At 41.3% G+C, this 25,660-nt stretch overlaps 1 protein-coding gene across 1 annotated transcript in view; it reads right to left on the bottom strand.

The window, feature by feature from the left end:
• Positions 1–25,660, bottom strand: part of nf2a (neurofibromin 2a (merlin)) — a 130,464-nt gene that overhangs the window by 7,035 nt on the left and 97,769 nt on the right. Inside the window, exons 14-15 of the mRNA XM_034170897.1 lie at positions 13,795–13,913; positions 11,622–11,781 (exon numbers count right to left, since the gene is read on the bottom strand). Of these exons, the coding sequence (XP_034026788.1) occupies positions 11,622–11,781; positions 13,795–13,913 (279 nt within the window). The remainder of the gene's footprint in view (positions 1–11,621; positions 11,782–13,794; positions 13,914–25,660) is intronic.

Below are 25,660 nucleotides of genomic sequence, written 5' to 3'. Positions count from 1 at the left end.
TGGCCTCGGCCGGCCCGGACGCCCAGCTTCTGCATGATGATTGGATGATCTGTCTTAGCCTGAATCCTTTTGATTGACAGCGAAATGAGCGAATCAGCGATCTTTTGGTGTAAACATCCGTGGGAGCATTTTCATTCTTTTCTGAGTTGAAACGGAGACTTTCCTAATCCTCTTAGCGGCATTTTCTTTGTGGAAAAACGACTAGCGACAAATCGAGCTTCTATTTCTGGTGTTTTTTTTGTAGCTGCTTGTGTTTGGAGACTGACTTCTATCGCAGTTTCTGTCCCTACCGAGCAGCGGGTGCTGCTGAGCTCCTCCACCGTCACAAAGCACTCACAGGCGGAGACACTTCACACTAGCCTCGCGCCAGCTAGCGAGCTATCGTAACAGGCGTTACGGCCCGTTACGATATAATTTTGGACCGTTACGCTTATTTTGGACCGTGTAATCAACCGTTTCTGCAGCGCAACTCCAGTTTAAAGCGTGAATCACTGAAGCAATGGTTCGATTTGGCTCGTGGCTCTTTGATTCGCTGCTCCTCAGAAGCGGCAAAAGCCCACTTCCCAACCGCTCCCAAAGCCACCAAAACATCATGAGTCATTCCTGTGTGTCTCTGCAGCACACAAGTGTTTGAAGCACGCCGGACCACCCCCACCCTCGCGGTGACCCTGTAGTACAGAAGCCGTTGCCTGACAAACAGTACACGCAGCGAGTAAGCAAGATTATGTTTAAAAAATGCTTTTAAAAAATCGATTCTTGGACATTTTGGATCGATTCAGAATCGTAATAAATAAGAATCGCGATTCGGACGTGAATCGATTTTTTCCGACACCCCTAGTGGAAACATCATGCTTTGGGGCTGTTTTACTGCAAAGGGAACAGGACGACTGATCTGTGTTAAGGGAAGAATGAACGGGGATATGTACGAGATTTTAAGCCAAAATCTCCTTCCATCAGCAAGAGCATTGCATTTTGTATCACCAGTTATCATCTTCATGATGAAGTGGTATAGAGGAGGATTTTCTTAAAAAGAAGACCTGGAAGTTTAGCTACAAATTGCCAGAAGGTACATCTGAGATGCAAGCCTGGATTTGATCTGTTTTGGTGAAAGAAAATTCTTCTCTGCTCTATTCAACTATGAAGCTAAGAGTAGTGATACAAAATGCAAAGCTTGCACTGTGCACAATTTCTCCAATCACAGCCACATAAGCCCATAAAATCTCCTGGGTTGTCTGGGTGTCTTGGTGGCTTTCCTCACTCTTCTCCTTCTTGCACAGTCACTCAGTTTTTGAGAACTGTCCACTCCATGCAGATTTACCATAAAGTGCCATACTGTTTATATTTCTTTGTAAATGATGTAAATAAAGTCCAAGACACATTCAGTGGCAGCTTTACCATCAGAGAGCCTCGTCCACAACTACCACAAAAGACTCCAAGCTGTCATTGATGTTAAAGGGGGCAACACACAGTATTAAGAACAGGGGTATGTAAACTTTCGATTAGGGTTACTTGGGTAGTTTTCTTGTCATATTGATTTAAAAAGAGAAAACAGTTGTTTTGACAATAAATGGCTTCACCCAACCACTAACCATGAGTGAAAAAAAAGTTTTTGTGTTATTCATATTCTCTTAAAAATGGCCAAAAAAAGCAAAAATTCTGCCAGGGTATGTAAACGTTTGAGCACAATTGTTGTTTGCACTGCAGAGGAATACAGTGAGAGTAAGTACTGCTGGCTGACCTCTTTTGTGTGCCACTGCACATCTGGAGAAGATGCTGCATCTACAAAGCATCTCTTCTGAGTAAGATTTCACAGTCAGGATAAGAGCAGCTCTGGTGTTGTGACTGCAGTGTGTTATTCACTTGTTGAAAAGGAGTTCTTCTGACATGTCTGATGGCAAGAGAGCAGAACCTGTGGTCTGGTGTGAGTGCAAAGGCACTGTCGTGCTAAGGGGCCACTGGGCTATTCATTATTCATCCATGGGAGAAGGAGTCTGGATGAAGAAATGCTAGCCCGGGGATATTGCTAACATGATGATTCTGGCTCAGGGATCTGTGCTTCGTTGCACATTCCCTCTGCTCTTTTCTTCCCACTGTCCTCCAACTTCACCGAATTTGTGGAAAACAAATCTTTTTCATAGCAGAACTCAGAGAATGAGAATTTTTCAAACTTGTACACTTATTCTTTGAAATACTGTGGTAAGCCCACACTTCCCCTCATATTCTCAGCTCTTTATGCAAAGTTCCCTTACTTTCACTTACTTTTTGTACTCCTCTCCCCTTGATCTCCTTGCAAAATGACGTGCACCACCACACCTCTTTCTAAAAGTGATGAATATTTGCTGCTCTGGGTTTGAACCAATACTTTGCTTTTTTGTCTTCTGCATATAAGAGTTTCCCTCATCCAACCGAGTATTGACCGGACCACATTCAATTACCTTGAGGCAACCGTGTCTCAAGAATAGGGTTGGGTATAAAGAACCGGTTCTTTTTGGGTATCGTTATGAAATTATTCAATCCGACCCACTGCTTCATTGGTTCTTTGTTTTATTTTGCTTTATCTTAATTTTTCCCCACTAAACAGCATATGTCTGTGAGTAATATTTACCTTTCTTATGTTAAACCGACCTGTTATGGTCTTCTGAAACAGTTGATAGATGTATTTTATAACTTAAAAACGGGACTGATGCTAACACATTAGCATGTCTATGGCGTTTTCAATGTTAAAGTTAGAATTAAGTTGTTCGCATCTCAGCACATTTGTGTACATTTGTTTTCTGTATAATAATTAATGGCTCAGCGTTTGTTGTCGTAAAAGAGTCAAATGTATTGAAAATTGTAATATTTTAAAATTAATTTTTGTTTATAAATGAATAATAATAGCAACAACAACAATAATAGTAATAATAACTAATAATGCTACAATACAATTTTAGAGAAAGAGACTAAAAGAACCTGATTAAAAACACAACAGAAAATCTAAAACCAACTAAAAATGAACATAAATAAATAAATATAGAAATAATTAACTGTTTCCTGAGAACACCTAGTGACTCTTACACCTCCACTTCATCCCTGTTTTATTTAAGTTTAATGACAATTTGTTTCGGTCAAATCATATTCAATTTGTTAATTTATTCAGTGATTTCCTCCAGAACCATCTGCCAAGCTAGAAAACTGTGGCATCCTAGTAAGAGCAGAATACTACTGGAATGAATTTGAATAAGGAAAATTGTTTTTTTTTCTCACCAAAATCGATGCTGCACTCACTGCAATTTATTGTCTGGAATAGCCCCAACAGCAGCAGCCGGCTGAGTTCAGCACAGAGGTACGGACAGACATTTATGCCAAAATGTCTGAAAGGAAATGCTTTTGACAAAAACTACAGATTTTGTTTATTTTTATTTATGTCCAGAGATCAAGGATCCAGTCACGAATTTAAAATGTTGTTGACATAGAAAACCTGTAAAGCCTACTTTTAGTACACAGAAAATTCACGAGGTATCGATAAGGAATCAGATTGATAAGCAGAAATGATAACGGCATCGATATCGATAAAATCTTATCAATACCTATTCCTACTCAAGAATATGGCTAAAAATTAGATACATTCAGTGCATGATGCCTCATCTGCCACACTACAGAACTGCCTAGGGTAGGGATGGCAACCACCCAGGAAGACAACTGCTCCATCCATTTGTCACAGCTAAATGATATGTGGCTGTTTCCTTGGCTTTTTCCACTTCCCGGAGTCCTCTAAATATTACCCCTGTTCTGCACAAATTACATCCAACTATTCAGTGCTTTGCATAACAATTTAACTCAATGTCCTATATTTTTAAACATGTTCAAAAAATTATTGATCACTCACAATTCCTGGTCATTCTACAATGCTACTTTTTACCACTGCTTACACCTGATGTCAGGCTATGACTGGGCATTGGATTATTTTTTGTGACAAAAACACAGACAATCAGGCATCACAAATTGGCAGTGGGGGACAGCCCTTTGGTAACTGGTCAGCATTCAAGTCTCACAATCATACAGTGAAACAGAAGGCACCACATCCCTCAAAACTTTGACCGTTATTTTCCTGCAAAGGTACCAGCATCACCAAGCCCCTCTACCCAATGATGTGTATGACCCCAAAAGCTCTAAACAGGTGTCTCTCCATCTCAAAGGCTGAGAAACCAGAGACATGAACACTATTGCAGAGATAAATGAATCTTTCAACAATCTGACACCTTCATGTTTGTTTTTCATCAGAAAACAGTGGAAATGCATTCTATTTTTAAAATTAGATTTCAATTTTCTCTGCCTCACGAATTTTGAAATGTTCTTCAAGCTTCAATGTCCATCAGTTCTGTGAATATTGGCAGGAAGGACACATGGCCACACACAAATCTGATGTACTGTGCAGTGTTTCTTTGCACCACACTTCAAAATTATACTCAATGAACTTTTCACACCTGAAAATGAACAATCCTTCTCAATAACTGTGGTGCAGCATAAAACACAACTGAAAGCTAAATGTCGGTCAGCTGGAGGCCACTGATATTAAGTGATGATGTACGAATGAATACACTATTAAAGAATAATATAATGGTGAGGCGTTGATGATTTAAGCAAAAGGAAAATCGAATGATGGAGAACCTATGAAGATGATGTTATATACATAGGTAGTAGAACCCCATCTACACTATATCATTTCAAGTATTGTCCTTGTCCTGAAGCAATGTGTAAATACAGCTAAAAAACATCAAGAACTGAGACTAAATCTGATCTGTCAAAACAATGCTGCAAGTAAATGCAATCATAATCAATAATTCTATTTCACTATTGAAAACATCCTGACAACTGTAAAAGATTTCAATACAGTTGAACACATGGCGAAAGCCATAGACAGTGGTGGGTACAGATAACCAAAAAATTAACTTCAATAACAGATAATCAGATAACTGAAAAGTTATCTTTGATAAAGATAAACCGATAAACCACCCAAAAATGTATCAGAAGTTACAGATAACCGATAAATTCCAGTATTGTCTCTGGTATGTTTGCAACTGCTAACAAGCTGAATTTGAGTTTTAACACCACGATCACTTTTGGAAGCATCAAAAGCGACAAAAGACTCAAACAATGAGCCAGTACTTCTATGTGTGAACATGCTTCCCCCTGCTGGAAGCTACACGGCTACAGCACAGAAGCACCGTGAGAGCAGCCACAAAGCCAGCTCTCTATCCAATCACAATGCTCCGGTCAGGCGGAGGTCTTGAAAAATAAAGTCATACTGACTTATGGTTTTGTGTGAATACTGATAGAATAACTCCATTAATGTCAATTCTGTCATTTGTACATACACTCAACAAAAATATAAACGCAACACTTTTGGTTTTGCTCCCATTTTGTATGAGATGAACTCAAAGATCTAAAACTTTTTTCCACATACACAATATCACCATTTCCCTCAAATATTGTTCACAAACCAGTCTAAATCTGTGATAGTGAGCACTTCTCCTTTGCTGAGATAATCCATCCCACCTCACAGGTGTGCCATATTAAGATGCTGATTAGACACCATGATTAGTGCACAGGTGTGCCTTAGACTGCCCACAATAAAAGGCCACTCTGAAAGGTGCAGTTTTATCACACAGCACAATGCCACAGATGTCGCAAGATTTGAGGGAGCGTGCAATTGGCATGCTGACAGCAGGAATGTCAACCAGAGCTGTTGCTCGTGTATTGAATGTTCATTTCTCTACCATAAGCCGTCTCCAAAGGCGTTTCAGAGAATTTGGCAGTACATCCAACCAGCCTCACAACTGCAGACCATGTGTAACCACACCAGCCCAGCACCTCCACATCCAGCATGTTCACCTCCAAGATCGTCTGAGACCAGCCACTTGGACAGCTGCTGAAACAATCGGTTTGCATAACCAAAGAATTTCTGCACAAACTGTCAGAAACCATCTCAGGAAAGCTCATCTGCATGCTCGTCGTCCTCATCGGTGTCTCGACCTGACTCCAGTTTGTCGTCGTAACCGACTTGAGTGGGAAAATGCTCACATTCGCTGGCGTTTGGCACGTTGGAGAGGTGTTCTCTTCACGAATGAATCCCGGTTCACACTGTTCAGGGCAGATGGCAGACAGCGTGTGTGGCGTCATGTGGGTGAGCGGTTTTCTGATGTCAGTGTTGTGGATCAAGTGGCCCATGGTGGCGGTGGGGTTATGGTATGGGCAGGTGTCTGTTATGGATGAAGAACACAGGTGCATTTTATTGATGGCATTTTGAATGCAATCCGTGATACCATGATACAGAGATACCGTGATGAGATCCTGAGGCCCATTGTTGTGCCATACATCCAAGAACATCACCTCATGTTGCAGCAGGATAATGCACGGCCTCATGTTGCAAGGATCTGTACACAATTCTTGGAAGCTGAAAATGTCCCAGTTCTTGCATGGCTGGCATACTCACCAGACATGTCACCCATTGAGCATGTTTGGGATGCTCTTGACCGGGTATACGACAGCGTGTACCAGTTCCTGCCAATATCCAGCAACTTCGCACAGCCATTGAAGAGGAGTGGACCAACATTCCACAGGCCACAATTGACAACCTGATTAACTCTATGCGAAGGAGATGTGTTGCATTGCATGAGGCAAATGGTGGTCACACCAGATACTGACTGGTATCCCCCCCCAATAAAACAAAACTGCACCTTTCAGAGTGGCCTTTTATTGTGGGCAGTCTAAGGCACACCTGTGCACTAATCATGGTGTCTAATCAGCATCCTGATATGGCACACCTGTGAGGTGGGATGGATTATCTCAGCAACGGAGAAGTGCTCACTATCACAGATTTAGACTGGTTTGTGAACAATATTTGAGGGAAATGGTGATATTGTGTATGTGGAAAAAGTTTTAGATCTTTGAGTTCATCTCATACAAAATGGGAGCAAAACCAAAAGTGTTGCGTTTATATTTTTGTTGAGTATAGTTACAATATAACATATATCTTTTAATGTTGAATAATGCACCAATTCTGAGGTTTTGTAACAAACACAGATCGCAGAGATCACAAAGGATTGCAGATTGCAAAGGATTCTGGGTAAAAGTGCCTTTGCTAAACACTGATTGGTTCAGTCCTTCATTATGTAAACCAACACGTTAACGTGACGCGTGTCATGTGTTGGTGTTTGCAGATAAATGTGCTTTTGTAAAATATTCCATTTTTTATTTGTAAAAACAGGCATTTTTACGGAGCCCTGGAAGTGTCATCGCAAAATGTTTTGCATGTGGAGAGAATGTGCGCACGTTTTATGATGTTGTAAAACGTGCACTCAATATTGTAAATGTTGGCTTTACACTGTGCGAGTTTTGGCCGTTTTTCAGATGATTTTTCATTCGATAATTAGTCCGATAATGGTTTTTAAAGTTATCTAAAAAGATAATCCGATAATGAAAACATTATCCTCGATAATTATCTGTTATCGGATTATCGGAAGTGTGCCCACCACTGGCCATAGAGTCATACAACTTAATTACGTGAGGGCTGGTGTCAGATTATTTGCATTCAGAAGAAACAATCATAATAAATTTCAACAGTACTACAGAATACAGCTTATTGGAGACTAGGGAAGTCACAAGCCGAATGGGCCGATTCCGATCGCTTCAATCAAGTAAACTGGTGAATTACACCTGAATTACCAAATCAGTGTGTGTTCCCGCTTGCTTCATTTTACATGTGCAGGTAGTCAGTGCTGCTTCACTGCAGAGCCGGTGAATGTGGTGATTAAGGCACTGAACCGGTTCGTGGAACGAATAGAAAAACCACAAACGTTTGATATTTTGCTAGGAACAAAAACGAAACCAGAAACTTTATATTTTTTATGTTTTAGAACAGAATCATTATTTGAAAATAAGGGAATCGTTAATACCATCATTTTTTTAATTCTCTGAAAGGTTTCCATTTATAATAACCTGGTGAGGTTCACTTCCTGTTGTTCCCTCATTTTAGTTGTTGTTGGCGGGACAAAGCACCACGTCCTGTGTTTCACTTTGAGAAATGCAAGCAGAGCAGACAAACATCCAGGGACCTTTTTTTAAAAACACTGAATTCATTGTCATTATTATGCTTTTTTTGGAAATTGTATGGAATTTATTTTTGAGATGACGGATGCCTGAATGGAGCATCTTATCATCAGGCTGTGGTGATGAATCTGACTGACACGACATAACAGGTCAGCTTAAGACCTCATATTTACTAAGTGTGTGAGGACTGGAGCTTTAGCTTTAGCTGCTGGTTAGCGCTTGGTGCATTATTTTGGTCTGTGCAGCTGAGAGTAACACAGCATTATGTCTCTTAAAAGTAGAAAAACACAATGTTTTGCTTTAAATATGCAATAAGTCTGTTTCAGACGATCAGCCTGGACCCTCTTGTACTTTAAAAGGCTTTATTTTACTCAGTGTCCTGCTTCTTCTGCCTGCTACAGAATGCTGTATTGTCTTCTTCTCCATTTTTTGTGGGAGCTGTATAGCGTCCGGCATATACAGAGTTTTCAGTGTCACACAGCTGACATGGAACGTTATTAACTGGTTCTGGAACAATATTTTGTTTTCTTCCAAGCGGTTCAGGAACATCAATTTTGGGGTGGCACCAAAAACCGGAAACATTAAAATACCGTTTTTGTTCTGAATGAACCAGTTGGGAAGAAATTCTGCTTCAAATTTCTGGTGGTGAACATTTTAAAAGCACATCTTTGCTTTAAATACAACCCCTGGCAAAAATTATGGAATCACCGGCCTCGGAGGATGTTCATTCAGTTGTTTAATTTTGTAGAAAAAAAGCAGATCACAGACATGACACAAAACTAAAGTCATTTCAAATGGCAACTTTCTGGCTTTAAGAAACAGTATAAGAAATCAAGAAAAAAAATTGTGGCAGTCAGTAACGGTTACTTTTTAGACCAAGCAGAGGGAAAAAAATATGGACTCACTCAATTCTGAGGAATATTATGGAATCACCCTGTAAATTTCCAGCCCCAAAACTAACACCTGCATCAAATCAGATCTGCTCGTTAGTCTGCATCTAAAAAGGAGTGATCACACTTAGAGAGCTGTTGCACCAAGTGGACTGACATGAATCATGGCTCCAACACGAGCTACTTCAATTGAAACAAAGGAGAGGATTATCAAACTCTTAAAAGAGGGTAAATCATCATGCAATGTTGCAAAAGATGTTGGTTGTTCACAGTCAGCTGTGTCTAAACTCTGGACCAAATACAAACAACATGGGAAGGTTGTTAAAGGCAAACATACTGGTAGATCAAGGAAGACATCAAAGCGTCAAGACAGAAAACTTAAAGCAATATGTCTCAAAAATCAAAAATGCACAACAAAACAAATGAGGAACGAATGGGAGGAAACTGGAGTCAACATCTGTGACCGAACTGTAAGAAACCGCCTAAAGGAAATGGGATTTACATACAGAAAAGCTAAACGAAAGCCATCATTAACACCTAAACAGAAAAAAAACAAGGTTACAATGGGCTAAGGAAAAGCAATCGTGGACTGTGGATGACTGGATGAAAGTCATATTCAGTGATGAATTTCGAATCTGCACTGGGCAAGGTGATGATGCTGGAACTTTTGTTTGGTGCCGTTCCAATAAGATTTATAAAGATGACTGCCTGAAGAGAATATGTAAATTTCCACAGTCATTGATGATATGGGGCTGCATGTCAGGTAAAGGCACTGGGGAGATGGCTGTCATTACATCATCAATAAATGCACAAGTTTACGTTATATTTTGGACACTTTTCTTATCCCATCAATTGAAAGGATGTTTGGGGATGATGAAATCATTTTTCAAGATGATAATGCATCTTGCCATAGAGCAGGAACTGTGAAAACATTCCTTGCAAAAAGACACATAGCGTCAATGTCATGGCCTGCAAATAGTCCGGATCTTAATCCAATTGAAAATCTTTGGTGGAAGTTGAAGAAAATGGTCCATGACAAGGCTCCAACCTGCAAAGCTGATCTGGCAACAGCAATCAGAGAAAGTTGGAGCCAGACTGATGAAGAGTACTGTTTGTCACTCATTAAGTCCATGCCTCAGAGACTGCAAGCTGTTATAAAAGCCAGAGGTGGTGCAACAAAATAGTAGTGATGTGTTGGAGCGTTCTTTTGTTTTTCATGATTCCATAATTTTTTCCTCAGAATTGAGTGATTCCATATTTTTTCCCTCTGCTTGGTCTAAAAAAGTAACCATTACTGACTGCCACAATTTTTTTTCCTGATTTCTTATAGTGTTTCTTAAAGCCAGAAAGTTGCCATTTGAAATGACTTTAGTTTTGTGTCATGTCTGTGATCTGCTTTTTTTCTACAAAATTAAACAACTGAATGAACATCCTCCGAGGCCGGTGATTCCATAATTTTTGCCAGGGGTTGTATGGAACAAGTCATCTTTTTCACACAGATCATCAACAGTGTGCATCAGTCTCACTCTTTAAGCTCACTGCTGATGCAGCGGCAACAACCATCATCTATTTCCACATTTAGTGCTAGCACGGAGCAACTTTTAAAAACATAATTCACTTCACTTTAAATATGTACCAATCTGTTTCTGACATATGGCACATATCATGTAAACCCTCATCGGTCAATCAGGTAGCGTTTTCCACAAAAAAGGGTTTCTCTTCATCGTGTCTGTTTTCCTCCTACTCGGTTTGTGCAGGGACGTAGCCAGAGCAGCAAAGGAACAGAAGCCCTCCCATCCAGTGGAAAGGACCTCTTTAGAGAGACATTTTTGTTCAGTTCTGTTGTATTATAAAATACTGTGAACACAAAACTTTGTTTGAACCCAAGTGGGTGAACCGTTTTATTTAAATCTGACTCGAATGGCACATTTTTGCTCTCCGCTGTGTCTCTCTATCTCACTGTGTGCCCATAGGAAAAGGGTCTGTGTTGTACCATAAACTTAAACAATCGTTCCTATGGTTCCAATTTTGAAGCCATTTTTTTGAAGTAATAAAAGTTGCATAATAGCAATAATAATAGTAATAATAATAACAATAATGAATATTTTTAAGAAGTAAAACACTGTTCAATCAATATTACTCTGAGTGTCCTAGTTTTACAATTATAATGCTGCACGAAGTGGACTTGATGAGCCATGTTAAAAAATGTGTTTACTTGAATTTTTAAGAAGAAATACATAAAACATAAAGGAACACCTTGGATCGAGGGTTTTTTTTTTCCCCTTAATTCATGGTCAAGCTGTTAAAGTGTCTCGCACAAACATTGGATTGATTTTAGTGTGCTTGCTGTGCAATATGTAGGGAAGTACAAGTATCTGATGTGGACTCTGCATCAACAGATATTCAATATTAAATGAGTTGGATTAGGATCGGGCGCAAAAAACCTGATCACGACATCTCTATTAGCAACATTCACTAAGATGAACCACAATCAAGTATGTCGATATGATGGTAAAGTACTGAATCTTGAATCTTGGAGGAGCATACAATATAGGCTGTAATTTGTGACGTCATAATGCAACTGTTAATATCTTGGTGAGTGTTTGTCTATGGGTGTGTTTGCACTATGCTAGTAGCTACCTTTTTAAAGTTGCTGTGCTTGCTGGTTCCCTGTTCAGTATTTTGGTTGTGAATAATGTCCAAAGGAGTTTCTCGTTCTTTCATCTTCAGACTTTCAATCTCTGTCTTCAGTTCATTCAGCTGCTCCTGCAGGTGTTTGCTCTTTTCCATGTACTCCACCCTAAATATGAAACAATGGCAGGTCAGGATAAAGTTGATCAGAACCCATTTTAACATGTAAGGTAACTGATAATAGCACCACATACAGGTCTGGCATATACAGTGTTTTCAGTGTCCCACAGTTGACCTGGAACATTATTAACCAGTTTGGTTAATAAGCATAAACATGAGCATAAGCATGTATAAGCATGAGCTTTTATATATAAGCTCATACAAAGACAGCCAACAATGGTGGACAGGCAATCACTTGCTGTAATGTTAAGTCCTTGTGTAAAACCTTTTCCATTACAAAGATCTCCAGTAATCTTCTCAGTCAACTCAAGCCCCATGGCTCTCCACCATCAATACTATGTGCATGATGGATTAAAAATTTTAGCCAACAGCCTGTTCAAATTTTCAAAAAGCCATAAAAGGCTTTATTTTAACAACTGTAAGAGAAAAGACGTGCATCTCAAATTAGAGGTGCACCGATCGATCGGGCACCGATAATTATCGGCCGATCACACCTTGATCGGTTTGATCGGTGATCGGCAAAATGCGCCAATCAAAAGGACCGATCACAACAGTGCAGGCAGTAGCGCAGGGAGCTCTAGGTCCTGTCATGACACGTTTTCCTCTGTGACGTAAACTCATTTTGACTTCTGATATGAGCTGGACGGACAAGGAGACCAGTCGCCATCATCTAATATAGTCCATATCCGTCCAGCTCATATCAGAAGTCAAAATGAGTCAAATGGCTCTGAGAGATCTAAATAGACTGCTGTGCAATGAATGGAACCACACTGCCATCTAGTGGATATCCAGTGTGCGTGAGTGTGTATTTGTGAATCAGTAGACATTTGTTTGTGGATGTGTGAATTTCGCGAAAAGAATGTCTCAAAATTACGTCACAATGGAAAGCGATGAATGCATGTAATTGGTGATCCACAAATGCTGAAACTCAATTCACAAATACAATTTCCAGTTTTACAAATGTAATTTTTTTTTTTACATTACATTTACATTATTTGCAAAGACCAATTTACAAGTTACAAATATGAAATTTGCATTTGTGGATATCTGAACACATTTGCAAATCAATGATTATTTGTAGATCACCCTGTGTGCATTTACAAATATAAATGAGATAATTTTAACCCCATAGAATGAGGGCTGTATTTTACATTCTCAACGTATTCTCTGTAGGCTGAGCAACATGAAACATGGAAAAAAAAAGCTTGCTGGTAGAACAAAGTCAGTGTAATAAAACAAAAGTTGGCAGTTTATTCTAGTGTCTTTATTTGAATGCATGTTTTTTGTTTTCATCATAAAGTTTTAATGCAAAAATAGTCCTATACATTAGACCTATATTCTTATTTTGGGCATGATCCAAATATGTACTTGATCGGTATCGGCAGATCAAATTTTCGGTGATCGGCCTAAAAAATCCTGATCGGTGCACCTCTACCTCAAATTTATGAATATGACAATTTCGCCAGCTGCGCATTGAAGGCCAGATGGCTTCTTCTCTTCAAGACTGAATACTGTGAAACTTGCAAACAATGTCAGTCAGTCTGTCAATCAGTTAAAATAAAATGACCACCTTGTTTTTGTGATGTCAGCCTCTTTCATCACACATCTGATTGTGGTGGTCAGCAGTAGTGTAGACATGGACACTTGTCAGATGTGAACAGAGTGTCCGTATAACCTTTCTCCATGATGTTATCTCATTTGCAGCTGTCAGTGAGTCTCTGGCCAGCAATCAGCTGACAGGCGCCTCACCGTGCCACTCTTTAACCCATGACGGGAAACCTGCATACCCTGGAAATGCCACAACTGAATGCAACTCAGCCATTATTTGTGTGTTATTATTTACAATTTCGCTTGTTCTACCATGCCATGTCAAAATGTCTGCAGTGAAAATGGTGTGTCAGGCTCATGCCCCTGCTTCCTTAAAAGCAACAATCTACACAAAAAATGTAATTTTGCCAAGAAAATGTCAGGCAGCATGAGTAGAAGAGGGCCGGCCACTCACTTTTCCTTTTCAATCTCCATGGAGAGACGTTTCATGTCAGTGTCTTTGAAGTCAAAGCTGAGGTTCTCCCTGCTGAAGCTCAGGTCAGGCAGCATGCTGTTCCCTGCCAGTCCCGGCGACTAGAAAGAAACAAGAGATTGGTGGCAAGAAAAAGAAACAGATACATAGAAAGAAGAAAAATGCAGAAGAACTAAACAGGTAAGGAGAGTATACAAAGAAGGACATGGGAGAGGGGAATCAAATAAAAGGGAAAACACGAGTGAGCAAAGAGGTTTCTAAGTAAAGAAGGGGAGACATTGGAGGGAGGTGACAGAACACAGGAAAGACACCAGTGAAGTGGATATCAGAAAAAATAAGCATTAATGGTGGTGAGGGGAAAGATAAGAATCTATGGTGAGTCCAAAAATCTGTGTGCTGTGTGCAAGTCCAACAATCTCGGTCGAGAGAACTGTAGCAAAGGATGGGAAAAGAATAGACAGACCACAAACACACAAATATATACTTTAAAAATGTCTGAAATGCATTGGATATGTGCTACTTCAGGAGTGGGCTGGATAAAAACTGAACCTAATGCACATTATAAACAGAAAGCCGTTGACTTGAATGGCAATCAAAGCTACAGGGTGGTTGCTGTCACAGAAATATGTTGTGGCAGAGCTTACAGGGTAATTTGGTCAAAGCTGAAGGAACATGGGTGCAGAACGAGTAGTGCAAAGTGGCAGAAATGATTTTGGGCCATGTCAAAGTTCTATTTGTCATCAATAGGGCACAAAAACTAGGCCCAAAGGGGATGGATTTACACCACATTCGTTAGTCATGGGTGTGTTATACTCCAAACTTACAACATTGTGTAAAATGTAAATAAAAACAGAATACAATGATTTGCAAATCCTCTTCAACCTATATTCAATTGGATACACCACAAAGACAAGATATTTAATGTTCAAACTGAAACTTTGTTTTTGTGCAAATATTTGCTCATTTTAAAATGGATGCCTGCAACACGTTTCAAAAAAGCTGGGACAGTGGTATGTTTACCACTGTGTTACATCACCTTTCCTTCTAAACAACACTCAATAAGCGTTTGGACACTAATTGTTGAAGCTTGTAGGTGGAATTCTTTCCCATTCTTGCTTGATGTACGACTTCAGTTGTTCAACAGTACAGGGTCTCCGTTGTCATATTTTGCACTTCATAATGCACCACACATTTTCAATGGGTGACAGGTCTGGACTGCAGGCAGGCCAGTCTAGTACCCGCACTCTTTTACTACGAAGCCACGCTGTTGTAACACGTGCAGAATGTGGCTTGGCATTGTCTTGCTGAAATAAGCAGGGATGTCCCTGAAAAAGACGTTGCTTGGATGGCAGCATGTGTTGCTCCAAAACCTGGATGTACCTTTCAGCATCGATGGTGCCATCACATGTGTAAGTTGTCCATGCCATGGGCACTAACATACTCCCATACCATCAGAGATGCTGGCTTTTGAACTTTGTGCTGATAACAATCTAGATGGTCTTTTTTTCTCTTTTGTCCGGGGGACAATACGTCCATGATTTCCAAAAACAATTTGAAATGTGGACTCATCAGACCACAGCACACTTTTCCACTTTGTGTCTGCCCCAGCTTTTCTGAAATGTGTTGCAGGCATCCATTTTAAAATGAGCAAATATTTGCACAAAAACAATAAAGTTTATCAGTTTGAACATTAAATATCTTGTCTTTGGGGTGTATTCAGATGAATATAGGGGTGATTCTTAGACTACGGGCACTTATTATGTCCTTTGATCATATTGTATGAAAAACAGAAAAACGGGGAAATTTCACACTTTTATAGTTATCTTTACAATGAAAGTGTGTTAAGAAATTTGTTCTAGTAGTCTATGATGACTTTTTCACCTTTTTTCAGCATCATTATATGCAAATATTGCCGTTTTGTGCTTGTCCCACACCCAGACTTTTGAACTTCAATGATAAAAATGAATGGTAAAGAAACGTTTTTTCTAATGTTTTAAAATATCTCTGAATAAATATCAGTAAAATAATCAAAACATAATTGGGGTATTCAATGTCATACAACTGTTGTGATTTTATTAAACAAAATGTAGTTGTCCCACACTATTGCCGTAATTTCCACCACAACACTGTAATGTCCCTTTAAACAGTTTGTATGAAAGATTGTTTGGGTAGTTTCTATGGAGATAAACAGTGACATCAGAGCACATGTATACAGCGCCAAATCACAACAAACAGTTGCCCCAAGGCGCTTTATATTGTAAGGCAATGGTGTGGTGGAAATTACATTTACAAGGCCAATAGTGCCCGTAGTTAAAGAATCACCCATTGAAGAGGATTTGCAAATCATTGTATTCTGTTTTTATTTACATTTTACACAACATCTCAACTTCATTGGAATTGGGGTTGTAATATCAACCAATCAGAGTGACAATATGTGCCATGAACATCAGTGAAAAGGCTGCAACAGAAGTGTGTTTTTTTGTTGGGGGGGGGGCACTTTATTTTCCAACCTCACATGATAGATACACGTTATCTTTCTATCACACCATCTATTTTCTGTACCTTGCAAATCTCTAAAGCCGTGGTCACAACCCGCCGTACTTGCACGTGCGTGCAGTCTACTTGCAAAAACGTGGGCTAAATTTGGAGATCCGTACATCGTAAGTACTGCCTCAGTACGAATTTAGGAGCACGCAGACACACGCAGACATGCCGTAGAGGTTTTAGTGCATGCAGAACTTTCACTGCGGTCAGGCTGCGGATTCACCAGCAGTACAGATGAAGCACGTTGTGAGTACTGCCTCAGTACGGATTCAAAGCAGCACGTTTTCATTCAATTACTATTGAATTAACCAAATCCGTACGTAGGCAGTACGGATTACGGCACTCACCACATACCACATACTATGGAGTCCGACAGACTTGCATGCACAACGCAGCTTCTCACTTGAACTTGGACTTTATTTCCAAACGTCAGCAACACACACTCCACAGCTTCAGTCTGTTAACTAGCTGTAACTTTTCGAGGCAAGTAAACACTCGTACAACTGACCGCTGCAGGCTGGACATGCTCATGCATTGCCGACGCTGAAAAACACCTGCCGCTCCAGTCCCGCTCATAAAAAAGAAAAGCGACCCCACACATACACACTGCCTTATTGTCAACTCTCTTTATCGTTACACTCCTAGAGACGTGCGTTGAACGTACTCCCTCCCTCCTCTTGCTACTGCCTCCGTACGTTTTCACAAAAACGTAGTGGCCGTGGCATCCGCAGAAAACGTACGGCGAAAAAAAAAAAACACGCACGGTGGGTTGTGACTGGGGCTTAACTAGAGTATTTATTTGGTCGCACGGGCAAAGTAATATTAAAAAATAAATTAAAACTGACTAGTACATCGTCCGTGGGGATCCACGGGCTCTAGATTGGGTAGTGTTTATAAATATTGAGGCAAGGACACTCCACCGACCTGAAGAGGGCAAGGCACCTTTTTCCAGTCGAGAACCATGGCCTCAGATTTGGAGGTGCTGATTTTCATCCTGGATGCTTCACACTCTGCTGCAAACCGCCCCAGTGCACGCTGAAGGTCCTGATTTGACGAAGCCAACAGAACCACATCGTCCGCAAACAGCAGAGATGAGATTCTGTGGTTCCCAAACCGGACCCACTTTACACCCTGGCTGCACCTAGAAATTCTGTCCATAAAGGTAATGAACAGAGCCGGTGACAAAGAGCAGCGCTGGCGGAGGGACCAACGTGCACTGTTTCCAGTGCACGTTGGTCCCTCTGTTTAAGAAGGGGGACCGGAGGGTGTGTTCCAACTATAGGGGGATCACACTCCTCAGCCTCCCCGGTAAGGTCTATTCCAGAGTACTGGAGAGGAGAATTCGACCCATAGTCGAACCTCGGATTCAGGAGGAGCAGTGTGGTTTTCGTCCTGGTCGCGGCACACTGGACCAGCTCTACACCCTCCATCGGGTGCTCGAGGGTTCATAGGAGTTCGCCCAACCAGTCCACATGTGCTTTGTGGATCTGGAGAAGGCATTCGACCGTGTCCCTCGGGGCACCCTGTGGGGGGTGCTCCGGGAGTACGGGGTCCGGGGTCCTTTGCTAAGGGCTATCCGGTCCCTGTACGACCGCAGCAGGAGCTTGGTTCGCATTGCCGGTAGTAAGTCAAACCTACACCAGTGTCATTAACCATAACCTTGTAGAGTTGAGAATTTGAATAATTGTGATGATGATTGGGTGGGGTCAGGTGCAGCTATCAAAATCAGAGAAAATCTATGGTGGGAAGTGGATAATTCATGTGCGGTACTGGGTTCAGATGGCATTAGTGCTGATCTGTGCAATGCTCATATATGTATGGTTTGTGACCCGATGGAACACTAAATCTGATTAATTGCAACGTACTGGCAATCTCTCTGTGTTTATAAATTACACAGTGATAATTTGGGCAACATGGCGGTTTAGTGTTTAGCACCGTTGCATCACAGCAAGAAGATCATGGGTTTGATTTCCACCTGTGGCCTTTCTGTGTGGAGTTTGCATGTTCTCCATGTGTTTGCGTGGGTTCCCTTCAGGTGCTCCGGCTTCCTCCCACATCCAAAGACGCAGGTTAGGTGGATTGGAAACGTTAAATTGTCCATAGGTCTGCGTGCTGGTGTGATTGTGTTTTTTTTGTTATTGTTGTTGTTGTCTATATGTGGCCCTGTGACAGAGTGGCGTCCCGTCCAGGGTGTACTCCGCCTCACGCCCTTTGACTGCTGGGATAGGCGCCAGCCCTCTGTGACCCTTAACTGGAGTAAGGGCTTAAAGATGGGTGACTGAGCAAGTGATAATTTGTAACTTTTTCCCAGTCTGTTTGAGAGTGAATGTAGCCAGCCCGAGTCAGACTGTGGTCGTTTGGAGATGGGTTGCTTCCCACCAGGTGACCTTTACAATTGCCTTGCGATCAAACGTGGCCACACCTTTGTGCAATCAGTCACCGGCATCAACATGATTCACTGCAATCACTGGATGGATCACCGTGTTTTGTTTTGTTTGTTTGTTTGTTTTTTTGCAAGGAGGTTGCTGTCCTATTTTTACTCTAGTGTAGTGCTGTCCAAAGTATTCCAGAAAGGGCCAAGAGGGTGCAGGTTTTCTTTGCAGCCACTGACTCCAGCAGGTGATTTCACTGATGAACTCATCCCATCTGCTCAATGTGATGTTAATCAGTGAACTCACCTGCTAGAGTCAGTGCTGCAAGGAAAACCTGCACCCTCTTGGCCCTTCCTAGAATACTTTGGACAGCACTGCACGAGTGTGACTGGGACATGAGTGATGTACAAGAGTTTTGACAAGGCTGCATACGAGGTCTCTTAGATAATAAACCGACCCTTTTATTTTTTTTTTTAACTATATGGATTTGAATGACATGCGATTACACCAATCATGCTTGAACCCTCGTGCGCATACGTGAGTTTTTTCACGCGTGTCGGTGACGTCATTTCCCTGTGGGCAGGCCTTGAGTGAGATGTGGTCCCGCCCTCTCGGCTGAATTCCTTTGTTTCACACGCTGCTCGAGACGGCGCGCGTTGCTTTATCAAAATTTTTTCTGGACCTGTGAGGAATATCCGAGTGGACACTATTCCAGAAATTAAGCTGGTTTTCTGTGAAAAGTTTAACGGCTGATGAGAGATTATGGGGTGTTTCTGTCGGTGTAAGGACTTCCCACGGAGCGGGACGTCCTGCAGCGCTTCCAGGCGCTGTCGTCGGCCTGTTTCGAGCTGAAAACATCCTAATTTAAGGCTTAATTCACCCAGGACATCGTGAGAGAACAGAGAAGATTCAGAAGAGGCCGGCATGAGGAATTTATGCGGACATTCCACTGTTTAAGGACATTTTTTTAATGAAAGACGTACGCGCAAATTCGCCGAGTCGTTTCCATGACGACTCGGCAAATCTGTGTGCGCCGCGACAGGAAAAACACCTCCGTGTTGAAAACCATTTGTAGAATTCAGGCGGCTTTTAATGGCTTTCAACAAGTGAGTAACTGAGAAATTGTTTAACAGCTTGGGCATGTTCCAACTTGGCCGTTAAGATTTCCAACGGAGGTGTTTTTCCTGCCGCGACCCCCCGCGGTCGGGTCCAGCCCGACATGCGACTCTGCCCGCACGTTCTTTCATTACAAAATGACCGTTAACAATGGAATGTCCGAATAAACTCCTCATGCCGACTTCTTGTGAAAGTTCTCTGTTCTCTGACGACTTACTGCGTCAACAGAGCCTGAAATGTGGAAGTTTTCAACTTGAAATGGCGAGACGCTGCCGCCTCGAAGCGCAGATCGCCGTCAGGCGCCGTGGACCGTCCTTAAAGCGACACTACCAGACCAAAATCTCTCATCAGCCGTTAAAATTTTTACCAAAAACCAGCTGAATTTATTGAATGGTGTCCACTCAGTTGTGCCTTACAGTTTTTAAAAAATTTTTATCAAACAAAGCAACAGTCTCTGAGCCATTCCTAAACAATGAAAAAAATTGACGAGCGGGTGGACGACTCCTCACTCAAAGACTGCCCACAGGCGAATGACGTAACCGACAGGCGTGAAAAAACTCTTGCATGCCCACGAGGGTTCAAGCATGTCTGATGTAATCACACGTGATTCAAATCCATATGGTTTTTGAAAAAAATAATAAGGTCGGATACTTTTCTAATAGACCTCGTATTTGTCATATTACTCATCATATGTGTTACATGAATGAGTAGGTGTGTGTGTGTGTGTGTGTGTGTGTGTGTGTTTGTGATTGAGGGCGATAACTAGCAAGAGGGAGAGAGAGCGTTTCTTATAAAATATGCTTTTCATCGCCTTTCTCTCACTCTTTTCCCACAACAATCACCAAGATACATACACAGCATGTATTTGGCTGTTCGGGAAGTTGGCGCTGGTAATGGCGACAGGTAGTAGCAGTGCGTGAGTGTCTTAGTATTGTGTGGCTTATTTTCATCTTATACTGACTGGTTTGGGGTGTTACGGAAGAAAAAACTATGACTCACCAGGGTATGATGATGATCCTCATCATCAGTACAAAAGTGCTTGTATTCTTGCCTTAACGAAGACATGGCTCAAAGAACAAGACCTTCAGTCCGATTTGGAATTAGACGGCTTTGGGGAGCCCTTCCGCCTGGATAGAGACCCCTCCGCGACAAGCAAATCGCTAGGGGGAGGAGTTTGTCTTTATGTCAACAAAAACTGGTGTAACACAGTGATTGTTAGGGAGACACTGTGTACACCAGACATTGAACTCCTCACGGTGTCTCTTCGACCTTTTTATTTACCTCGGGAATTTCTACAGTTATTTCTAACAGTTATTTACATTCATCCAAGGGCTAATGCTGAGGTAGCTACCCAGGCTATAGCCAGGATCGTGCTGCGGCTGCAGGCTTTGTCCCCTGATGCGCCGATTCTTGTTATGGGCGATTTCAATCACTGTCAGCCAGGGAGATCACTGGGTAAGTTTTCACAATATGTGACTTGTCCGACTCGTAATGGTAAACGACTGGACCTCTGTTTTGGTTCAGTGAGGGGAGGCTACAGATCTGTCTCTCGAGCCCCGCTTGGGTTGTCGGATCACAATGTTGTGTATTTACTTCTGTCCTATAATCCTGAAGAAACACAAACTGGTGTGACGTTTGGTTCCGGTTTGGTCGGAGGAGGCAATTCGCATTCTGCAGGACTGTTTTAGCTGCACAAATTGGGACTTATTTAAAGGCGTATGCACCAATCTAGATGAACTCACAGAGACTGTCACTGCATACATAACTTTTTGTGAGGACTTGGTTATCCCCCGTAAACATATCTCCATCTATCCTAATAATAAACCCTGGGTGTCCAAATCTATCAAAAATATAATTAATCAGCGCAATATCTGTTATAACCAAGGTGACACCATCAGGTACAGAGAGTTACAGAAACAAGTTAAGATGGAACTTAAACTTGCTAAACGTAACTATAAAGAGAAAGTGGAGTCATTTCTCCGCAACAATAATTTCCGCCCAGCTTGGGATGGGTTAAAGGCAATGACGGGAATGCAGTCCAGGAAAGGCCCAATCTCCCTTTGGAATAAGTCGGACTATAATTTGTCCAATGAACTGAATGATTTTTATAATCATTTTAACATTCATGATTTTAGTAAAGAACAGTCCCTCTTCAAGGTTGCAGCTCCTGGACAGAACTCCATCCATGTCAGTAAGGACGTGGTTCAGAGGCTTTTCAGGACCACAAAGGAGAGGAAAAGTCCGGGCCCCGATGGCATTGGTGGTCGCATTCTTAGGAACTGTGCTGATCAGCTGGCAGAGATCTTTTCTTTTCTTTTTGAATGTTCTCTTTGTCTCCACAAGGTCCCCAGTTTATGGAAAGACTCAATAATTGTTCCTGTGCCAAAAATCAGTGTACCTAAGCAGTGAAACGATTATAGGCCTGTTGCACTTACCTCCTTGGTGATGAAGACATTCGAAAAAATTGTGAAAAATGCTCTTTTAGACCTTGTCAAAGATGATTTGGATTCTCTTCAGTTTGCATACAGGTCAGGTAGAGGAACTAATGATGCACTCTGCACTTTACTGAATACAGTAATTGCACATTTAGAGGGGGCTAAAACCTTTGTACGTCTTTTATTCATTGATTTTTCTTCTGCTTTTAACTGCATTCAGCCACATATCCTAGCAGAGAGGTTAAAAAATGAGCACAACTTTGACCCAGGAATTTTATGCTGGCTTATGGATTTTTTAACTAACAGATCTCAACGGGTTAGAGTCAATGACATTTTATCTGATGCTCTAATTTCTTCCACTGGTTCTCCACAGGGTTGTGTCCTTTCACCTCTTTTATTTGTTCTATATACAAACGTGTCAAAGTCAACATCAAGGTCGACTTATCCTTAAATTTGCTGATGATTCTGTCATTGTGTCTCTTTTAAATTCAGATGATCATGACCATGGCCCTGTGGTGTCAGATTTTATGAGCTGGTGTAAATCATCCTTTTTAGATATCAACGTGAACAAAACTAAAGAGATGTTAATTGATTTTAGGAAAAAGCAGGATGACAGTTCTCCTGTTATTAATGGACTGGCTGTGGAGGTTGTATAGAACTATAAGTACCTTGGAAAATGTATTGACAGTGGATTAACCTTTGAGCACCAGATTGACCAGGTATGTAAGAAAGCTCACCAGCACATGCATTTTTACCGTAAACTCAGGCATTTTAATGTAGACAGTACTTTTATGAAGATGTTTTATTCCTGTTTTATTGAATCTGTTCTTACCTTTTCTTTTATCTGTTGCTATGGGTTTTTTAAATTTGAAAAACAAAAACCGTCTGGATCGTATTGTAAATGAGTGCAACAAGATTGCTGGCGTTTCCTGCCATCTCTATACAAAAACAGATCAATTAAGAAGGCGAGGTTGATCATGGAAGATTTCAGTCACCCCCTGTACCCTGAGTTCGCAATGCTTCCATCTGGTCATAGATTTATGTCTAAGAAATGTAAGAGCAATAGGTATAAGAACTCCTTTATTCCTATTGTTATTAGATTTTTAAACACTATCACAAGAGTGTTTTTTAACTAGGTTTTCTTATTACTGAATTATTATGTTTACTGTGTGGTGAGTTTTCATGGTGAGTTTTTATGCTATATTTTAGATCATGTTATGTCTATGTATGTCCGAACGTGTTCTACTGCTGGCTACACAACGAATTGCCCCTGGGGGGCTAATAAAGTCTACTTGATACTTGATACAGCAATAATACACATACAAATAACATACACACAAACAACCCATACAGAAAGTGAGATACTGTACCAATAATACATAATTGCCCACAAATGGGCAATAATATGCACATGAAACTGAATTGCAGGAGTTTTATAGGAGAACACATGCAGATAGTAGCAAAAGCACATTCTTGAAAGCCATATCAGTTTTTGCAGAATTTTTTGTATCATTTGATTCAGATTTGTTTAGAGTGGTATGTCTGACTGTTGTGATAACCTTTACAACCCTATTAAAATGATATCGTGGCTGTCAGGGAAGTGTTGTGAATTTCAGCAGTATACTCGGGTGCCATAAACAGTATGTGGTTTCAAATACCACTTACATGCAATTTGATGGAACTTGTAATTTCCCAAACTCAGCCACATGGGGTGTGCATCCAGTACATTCTGAGTGCCGGTCCCAAGCCCGGATAAATGAGGAGGGTTGCGTCAGGAAGAGAGTGAGAGAAGAGAGTGGGGACTTTGAATGTTGGTAGTATGACTGGTAAAGGGAGAGAGCTGGCTGATATGATGGAGAGGAGAAAGGTAGACATATTGTGTGTGTAAGAGACCAAGTGGAAGGGAAGTAAGAGCAGGAGCATCGGCGGTGGGTACAAGTTGTTGTACCATGGTGAGGATAGGAAGAGAAATGGTGTTGGGATCATTTTAAAGGAAGAGTATGTTAAAAGTGTGTTGGAGGTTAAGCGAGAGTCTGACAGGGTGATAAGTGTGAAGTTGGAAATTGAAGGGGTGATGATGAATATCATCAGTGCATATGCCCCACAGGTAGGTTGTGAGATGAAGGAGAAAGATGATTTCTGGAGTGTGTTAGATGAGGTGGTGGAGAGTGTGCCCAAGCATGAAAGAGTGGTGATAGGAGCAGACTTCAATGGGCATGTTGGTGAAGGGAACAGAGGTGATGAGGAAGTAATGGGTAGATATGGTATCAAGGATAGGAATGGGGAAGGACAGATGGTAGTTGATTTTGCAAAAAGGATGGAAATGGCTGTGGTGAATACCTACTTTAATAAAAGGGAGGAGCACAGGGTAACATATAAGAGTGGAGGAAGGTGCACACAGGTGGACTACATTCTTTATAAGAGATGCAAGCTAAAAGAAATCACAGACTGTAAGGTGGTAGCAGGAGAGAGTGTCACTAGACAGCATAGGATGGTTGTTTGTAGGATGACTTTAGAGGTAAAGAAGAAGAAGAGAGTGAGAACTCAACAAAGGATCAGATGGTGGAAGCTGAAGGAGGAAGACTGTTGTGTGAAATTTAGCGAGCAGGTGAGACAAGCACTAGTTGGAGGGGAAGCAATTTTGGACAACTGGAAAAGTACTGCAGATGTGGTGAGGGAGACAGCTAGGGCACTACTGGGTATGACATCTGGACAGTGGAAGGAAGACAAGGAGACTTGGTGGTGGAATGAAGAGGTCCAGGAAAGCATAAGGAGAAAGAGGTTGGCGAAAACGTTTTGGGATAATCGGAGAGATGAAGAAAGTAGACAGGAGTACAAGGAGATGCAGGGTAAGGCGAGAAGAGAAGTGGCAAAAGCAAAGGAAAAGGCATATTGCGAGCTGTACAAGAAGTTGAATAGTAAGGAAGGAGAAAAGGACTTGTACCAATTGGCCAGACAAAGGGACAGAGCTGGAAAGGATGTGCAGCAGGTTAGGGTGGTAAAAGATGCACATGGTAATGTGCTGACAAGTGAGGAGTGTGTGCTGAGAAGGTGGAGGGAATATTTTGAAGAGTTGATGAATAAAGAAAATGAGCGAGAGAAAAGGCTGGATGATATGGTGAGAGTAAATCAGGAAGTAAAAGAGATTAGCAAGGAAGAAGTGAGGGCTGCTATGAAGAGGATGAAGAGTGGAAAGGCAGTTGGTCCAGATGACATTCCAATGGAGGCATGGAAATGTCTAGGAGAGATGGCAGTAGAGTTTCTAACCAGATTGTTTAATAAAATCTTGGAAAGTGAGAGGATGCCTGAGGAGTGGAGACGAAGTGTGCTGGTTCCTATTTTCAAGAACAAGGGTGATGTGCAGAGCTGCAGTAACTACAG

This window comes from Thalassophryne amazonica, chromosome 5, assembly GCF_902500255.1.
Source record: "Thalassophryne amazonica chromosome 5, fThaAma1.1, whole genome shotgun sequence".
NCBI lineage: Eukaryota > Metazoa > Chordata > Actinopteri > Batrachoidiformes > Batrachoididae > Thalassophryne > Thalassophryne amazonica.
Note: the sequence above shows the minus strand (reverse complement) of the source record. Positions and strands in the feature narration are given on the sequence as shown.